Source organism: Crocuta crocuta, unplaced genomic scaffold, assembly GCF_008692635.1.
Source record: "Crocuta crocuta isolate KB4526 unplaced genomic scaffold, BGI_CrCroc_1.0 scaffold344, whole genome shotgun sequence".
Lineage (NCBI taxonomy): Eukaryota > Metazoa > Chordata > Mammalia > Carnivora > Hyaenidae > Crocuta > Crocuta crocuta.
The window spans coordinates 1,959,313-1,966,691 of NW_027533081.1; the positions used below are offsets into that span (position 1 = coordinate 1,959,313).

Here is a 7,379-nt window from a genome sequence, read left to right on the forward strand (position 1 = left end):
GTTCTGCGAGTGCCAGTATGTGCGCTCTAGCCTGCACTGGTGTCTGTATATATGAACAATGCATGTATGTGTGTGCCCCTGCTCACATGTGTGTAAGCAGCATGTGTGTGTGCCCATGCTCATAGGCATCCAGTGTATACACATGTACATGGAAGTCCATGCTTGTGTGTGTAATGTGCATATGTGTGTACACATCCCTGGGTGTGTTCATGCATGTGTGTGGTGTGTGCATACGTGTACATCCATGCTCATGTGTGTGTGGGGGGGTCGATGCCATGTGAGTGCATGACAGGGGGATACTGGGACCCCACCGGCTTCCCCTGCTGGCCGGAGGAACCTGAGGAGCTGTCCATCTTCTGGCCCCTCACCTTCAGCTAATACACACCAGGAACCTTTGGGGCCCGTCCTTTTCCCTGGATAGTATAGGTCCTCCTGCCCTGACCAAAGAGAGCAAGTAGGGGTGCTGGTGGGGCTGGCTTCCTCAGTCCTGTCAGTCTAAATCTAGATCACCTGTGTTTCTGCCTGACAGCACCTGGGGTGGAGGGGCTTGTGTCGCCAGGAGATGGACAGACAGATGGACAGCCAGCTCCCCATGTGGCTGGGTCCTCCCACCAAGTGGGCAGCTAAATCAACAGGCCCAGAAATCGGAGAGGGGCCCAGGGCCCGGCTCTGCATCAGTCTGTTTGTTTGTTTGTTCTGGAGTTGTGGGAACTTCCAGGCTGCGGGAGGCCCTGGTGCCCGGCGGGGGGCCAGGGGGTGCTGTCACCCAGGCCTAGCTGACATCCCCATCCGGCCTGGCTACCCCTCTCACCAGGTCCCTGCTCGTGTCCTCCTGGAAGACAGCACCCACAGTGAGGGGGTGCAGCTACGCTCTGGGCAGATGGAGGCTGTGACCCAGCTGTGCACGGCTGTGCAGGCCCTGGCCCATCCCCTCCCAGCTCTGAGGCGCCTGGTGTCACAGGGGTGTGTGTCTCTCTGTCCTACCTTTTCTTCCCACTGCTGCTGTCCACTCCAGTATCTACCCAGCAAGTCTCAGTTTTCCTCTTTGCTCATCCTGCAGTCACCAGTCCCCAGGGTTCAGGCACCAACCTCCAGAGACAGAGCAACTCCTACTCTGGGACCAGGAGACAGGTGGCACTGGGGCCCAGAGTCCTAGGGGATGTCAGAGGAGGGCTGAGAGAGCCAGCCCCTTCCCTGCCCATGCCTCAGCTTACCTCCAACCCATGTTCTCTCCAAGCCACCAGAGTGCACACAGCAGGCTGTTTCTAACTCCTGGACCTTTGCCAAGAACTCCATCAGATCTGCCTGGCCGGGCGCTCCTGGGCATCTCCTCGGAGCCCCTAGTCCCCCTCGCGTGAACCCCACTGTGGGCCTGGGGCCCATAGGCAGGACTTCTGACTGATGCCTGCCTCACCCAACAGAACTCAGGGCTGGGCACAGACACACATCCCCGCCCACCAGACGTTAGGGTAAGAGCCCAGCACCAAGGAGGAAGCCTAGTGGGGGGCTCATAGAGAATTTTGCTTCTGGGGGAGGGGCATGAGGAGGAAAGGGCCAGGGAGCAGTTAGAGGCCAATGGAGCCATTGCTCTTCTGGGTACATTGAGTCTTCAAGCTGGAGAGAGGGATTCACCTCCTCCAACTTTGCGGGACAGTGTCATGGGAGACCAGATGTGGGCACCGCAGGGCCAGGGCAGGAAACTGCTCTTGCCCACCCACCCCCACCCTCCGTTCTGGCCCCAGCCCCAGACCACACCATAAGCCCCTGAAGACCACCCCCCCAGTCCCAGCCCAGCACCCGACAGTCTGTAAATGCAAAGTATGTGGTCAGACAGGGCTCAGGCAAGCAGTGCCCCACGTGCGGCGCCTGCTGATTGGAAACCAGGCTTTGATACAGACCCTGGGGTGGACTGAGCTTGATCCTTTACAAAGGGGAGCCAGAGGTTCTTCTCCCAGCTCTGTGGCTGGGCACCGAGGGTAAGGAGGCCATGCTGCACAGACACCCTGCAGGCAATGTGAGCATGGCAGCCCCACCCATCCGCCTCGAGAGCCTGGGGTCCCTGCCCATCCACGCCAGCGCCTCCCTGAAAGCCACATTTGCGGCACGGGGGTGGGGGTGGGGGGGACAAAGCACCTTCACTGGATGGAGGAATGATAGGGCGCCCCCCAGGGGCCAATGTTCTTCTCCGTGAGGCACCAGTGGTGGGCTGGAGCAAGACATGGGGACAGAGCTGGGAAGGGAGGACAGAGCCGCCCAGCGTGCCTGCCTCTCTCCCGGCTCCAGCGAAGGTTGCCTCCCTCCCGCCCCTGCTGCCGCCCTGTGGAAACTTGGCTCTGAAGGCTGAAGGCTCGTCCTGGGGTGGAGTCACTGACTGCAGCAGAAAGCCTGGGTGCAGGGTGCTCCTGATGCAGGACTTTTCTCTGAGATCCCTGAGGCTGAATCTAAGCAGACACTTGAGGTAGTTCTCGGCTGATCAATTCGGAAACGAATGAATGGGACCTCGTAAAGCTGGGCTGTTCTCTGTCTCTGGGAGGTGCAGCCTGCTTCTGCCCCGATCCAAACTCTGGTTCCTGGAGGAGGGAGGGTCTCCAGTGCGCCACGCACTCATGTCCTGTGGGCACCTCCATGAATCCCTCAGTGTGTGCATTTGCCCCAGACGCATTGGAGACCCGCGCTGGAGGAGCAGCTGGTGTGCCCTTCGTCTTTGGGAGCACGGAGTGCAAGGATCTGTGCGCTTTGCCTCCCGGGAGGCACAAAGGTGCACAGGTCCTTCCAGGGTTGGGAGTGGAGAAGTTCTGAGTGAATTATGAGCAGCGGTAGCATGGTCGCAGCGCTGTAGTCGTGCCTTTACGATGGACAGGAGATGAGAAGTGCGGTCCTGCCAAAAGAGTGTAGGGGTGGCTGTGGTGACAGCTCCCCTGGGGGAGCCATGTGCTCTCCCTGGAGGAGGCGGGCAAACGGCTGGCTAGTCAATACCCTGCAGGGAGCACCTCTAGCACACTGGCGAGAAAACCTCCGAAAACAGGACTTGCTTCAGGCAAAACTCCAAAGATGCTGAGTCGGACGGGGGTGCTGTCTGGGCATCCTAGGGTAGTGCTGGAGGGCACAGCCAAGCGCCCATGTGGGACCCCATGCCTGGCCCAGAGGGAAGCAGAGGCTACAGCTGTGCTGGTGCCGAGCGGTGCCTCAGTCTTGCCCTCCTCCAGCCCATCCCACCTCCTGCCCTCCGCAGGACTTCGAGTGTGTCCACCCTGTACCTAACTGCGGACTGTCAACACCCAGCCTCGGTTTTAGGGCCTGTAAAATGGTCCCATAGTCACCCTGACTTCGCAGCCAGCCGCAAAATGCGGCCCTTGTGTTCCTTCTGTGTCCCAGGCAAAGGGGGCAGCCTGCGGCCTGAGAAGGCAGACCCGGGCGGCTCTCGACCCCGGCCGTTCGGCCCTCCTGGCCCGCGCAGGCCGGTGCCCCGCCAGGACTCCTACCTCTCGGTAATGGAGGCGCGGCCGGCAGGGGGAGCGAGGCGGAAGGGAGCCGCGGCCGGGCCAGGTGAGGGAGGAAGGCTTCCCGCGGGCGGCGGCGCAGCGTGCGCGATGGGGTGTGCGGGGCGCGGGCCGGCGGGCGGGCGCGCCCCCCCCGGGCTGCAGGCGGNCGGGAGGAACGGAGGGAGGTTCCGAGAAGCGCAGCCCGGGTGGGCGGCGGAGGCGGCCACTCTGCCCTGGGCTGGAGGCTCCGGCGGCCTCGCGCTTCGAGCGCTTCGGGCCCCTTCAGTCGAGGGCTCCAGGAGGGCCCCGGCGCTGAGCAGCGGGGTCCCTGGCTCTGCAGTTTCGCGGGTGAGTATCGCCAACGGGTAGAAAGGGGTCGACCCGGCGAAGACAGAGCAGGTTTGGGTGAAGCTCCTCACCTCTTCCAGGAGCCCCTTTCCTCAACCAGGGTTTGCTCACCCCAGAGTCCCCTACTCTGGCACTTCTGCCCACCCAGCCAGACCCAGCAGGTCTCAGTTCCAGCAGGAAGGGGTTAATGAGGGGCTGGGAGGATCAGGCACTAGCTCCCCTCCGTTGAGGCAGACACGGGAGGGCCATCCAGGAAGCCCCAGGTTTTTTTTCGCTTTCACTTCTCCCTCTGTAATATTGGTGTCACCCTCGGAGTCCACATCTGGCCGCTGCCCTCAGGTGTGTGCCCAGTACTGGCAGAAGCCTCCCCAGGTGGCCAGGACAAAACCGGCCGCATCACCACATGCTGGGGCAGCATGCATCCCAGATAGCTGCACAACCGCAGGCAGGAGCCCCACCCAGAACCCCCACATGGGTCCCACATGCAGTCTGCAGGGCCCAGGGCCTCTCTGGGTGCGGACTGCCAGCATGAGGTACCCCTGGTGACACTATCCTGCATGCCTGTCTGGGTGCGGACCGCCAGCAGTGGGCACGCCTCCTTCAACACTGCCATGACGTGCCTCTACCAATGCCCCTTCCTAGCTGGGCTCGTCTCTCTATCAGAAGCAGCTTCTCCTGGGGTCCTGGAGGCAGGGGGCTGCCCTGCTCAGGGGAGAGGGAGAGGGACCTTAAACCCAGCTGGTTCCACATTTCACTCCTCCCTGGATCTGCCCCTAGGTCCCACAGGTTGGCGTCACTGTCACAGGCCATTCAGGGCTGAGGGCATGCTCTGGCAACAGCTTCCCTTTCTCTCCACACTCCACAACTACAGCCTCAGATGTAGGGGCAAGTGGGGGGGGGGGGGCTCATTGTACATGAAGTCACACATACCACACCCCAGTCATATACCCACATGCTCACCTGCTGCACTCAGTGCCTCCCGCTCTTTCCTGGACCTCAGGCCCAGGACCCAGTCCCTTCCTACTGGAGCGTACTCCCGGTCCTCAGTTCCTGAGCCTTCCCCACTTCCCAAACAGCACCTTCTCCCGCCTGGGTTCTGAGCCCCCGGGATTGTACAAACCCTGGGAGAGGCTGCCTGCCTCCTACCCTTATCCCAGGCAAGCGCAGGCGAAGGCCTACACCATGGTTGCAGGCAGAGAAGCCTTGGAAACAGAGGCCCTGAGAGCCAGAGCCTCAGCGAAGGGCTAGAGAGGCTCCTGGGAAGCTGGGAGATTTGATGCTCTGCTAGGAAGCCTCTGGGCAGAAAAGCCATGGATACCTTGAGCTGGTCAGAGAAGACCTCATCGGCAGTAGGTGTGGGGGAAGGCACAAGCCAAGTCAGGCCTTAGTGTCCCGGATGCCTGGGCCTAGAGGCTTGAAGCTTCAGGGTGGGCCTTGCCTCACTCTGCTGGCCTGGCTGGGCACCGAGGCAGCAGGGCTGACCAGGTGGGCAGGCTGAATGCAGGGTGGGTGGCAGGGGGCAGCATACAATCCGACCCGGCGGCCTGAACTCCTCCGACGTGTCCTCGGCTCCCTGGGCCAGTCCAGGCCCCGCCCCCAGCCCTCCCTGCACCCGGCCGGTGCGCGGGGAGGTCGGAGGAGCGGGCACTGCCCACCCTCCGGATGTATAAGCGTCCTGGCCAGAGGCGGGCGGTGCGCGCGGGTGCGCGTGACGCTCGGGCTCCCGGGCTGCGCGGCCTGGGCGGCGTCCCTCTGCTTGGGGTCCCCACGACAGTGAGCCGACTGAAGGGGGTTGGGGGGGGGCATTTGCTGGGCTGGGTCCTGTTCCGCCGCGCCGAGGAACAGACGACGCCACAGCTCTGGTGTTGTCCGCCTGTGGCCAGTGCCGGATCCCGAGCTGCCCTCTCCTCACCCAGGTGCAGGGGCAGCCAGGGAGGAGGAGGCGGGAGGGGCCGAGGGCAGGGGCAAGGCCAATCCAGGCCTCCCCACGGTGATCCATCGGTGCCCCACTGACACAGGCTGAGGCTGGGCGCTCTCGGTGTAGCTGCCTCCATTCGGGGACTGTAGAAGCCGACGGTGGCTTCGGTGGCTTCGCTGGACAGAGGGAACCCCCGCCTCGGTGTGAACAGCGGGATGTTCGAAGGGCGCTGGTCACCGAGGTCCCTGGGAGCAGAGGCCAGGGGCAGGGAGCTTGAAAAGCAGAAGGGCCCCACACTCCCAGGGCGCTCCACCCATCTGGGCCCCTCGGCTGCCACCGGCCCAGAGTGGGGGGCCGTGACGCCATAATCCCTTGGGCCCAGGGCTGGAGGCTGTGAGTGGCACCGCAGGCCCCCGCCCCCGGGTCCCGTGGGCTGGGCCGGCCTCGGTGCGGCTGGGTGCACGCAGTTGGAGGCGGCGCCGGCCAGGCCGCCGGGCGCCTATGGACGCGCGGAGCCCGCTGTCTCCCCGGGCCAGCGCGTTCAGCATCGCCTCTCTGGTTGCAGCAGAGGCCGTAGAGCGCAAGGCTCGCCTGGGCCCCCGGTCCTCCGACCAGGCGAAGCTTCGCCGGCTGCTGGGATCCCCGGCCGGGATGCACTTCAGCACCGTCACCAGGGATATGGAAGGTGAGCCTCCCCGCTGTGTCCACAGGGACCCGCCGGCCGACCCCCTGCCACAGCTGCCTTGGGGCCCTAGCAAAGAGTGTGGGCAGGACCCTGGCACAGAGCGGGTGGAGGGAGCTCTGGCGGGTGGGCTCCAGGCTTCCAGTGACTCTGGAGCAGAGAGGAAGGGCAGGCATCCTGCCCAAAGCCTGTGCACCCTCCAGCCTGGGAATCCAGCTGCAGAGACCCACAAGGAGCTAGGCACCGGCCCTGAACAGGACTGGTGGAAACCAGAAAGGACAGGATTGAGAAGGACCGGGGAAAGGGGGCAGAGGTAGCCAGAGGTGGCCGCAAGCTGGGAGAGGTGGAGGGAAGTTGGCAGGAGAGGAGAGTGCTGTAGAGTCTGGGAACCCAGGCAAATGAGAGACAGAGAAACAGAGAGAGAGAGAGAGAGAGAGACAGAGAGAGACAGAGAGGTGAGCGCAGCCAGGAGGAAAAGAAATTGAGAAGAGAAAAAAACACAAACACCCGGAAAGGAAGGTAGGAAAAGTGAGAAAGATGAAAAAGAAGTAAAGAGAGCGAGAACGAAAAAGAAGAAAGTGAAGGGAATTTTAAGACGAAAAATAAAGGCATCAAAAAAGGGAAAAGCTAGAGAAAACCTCCAGTTTTTATTTTGTTTTTAAAAAAAGAGGAAAACCCCCTGAATAACAGGAAAAGACCTAGAGAAAGAAGAGGCAAAAGGCAGACTGGGAAGAAAAACGAAGTGATGAAAAATGAAGTGGAAAGAAAGGAGAGGGACAGAACTGGAAAAAGAAAGGCAGAAAAATAACACAGAAATAAAGAGAAACGAAAGAGATAGTGGAAGAAGGAAAGAGGATTAGGAGGGAAATTTCAACGAGGAACACAAAGGTAAAGAAATAACAAATTGGAAAAAGAGCCTGGAGAGAGAAAGGAGAAATGCAACGCGGGA

At 61.7% G+C, this 7,379-nt stretch overlaps 1 protein-coding gene across 1 annotated transcript in view; it reads left to right on the forward strand.

Moving 5' to 3' along the window:
• The first annotated feature begins 6,228 nt into the window (after positions 1-6,228).
• TBX1 (T-box transcription factor 1) overlaps positions 6,229-7,379 on the forward strand; it is a 19,997-nt gene continuing 18,846 nt past the window's right edge. The window contains exons 1-2 of the mRNA XM_077745927.1: positions 6,229-6,433; positions 7,099-7,235. Coding sequence (XP_077602053.1) covers positions 6,250-6,433; positions 7,099-7,235 — 321 coding nt within the window. The 5' untranslated portion in view covers positions 6,229-6,249. The remainder of the gene's footprint in view (positions 6,434-7,098; positions 7,236-7,379) is intronic.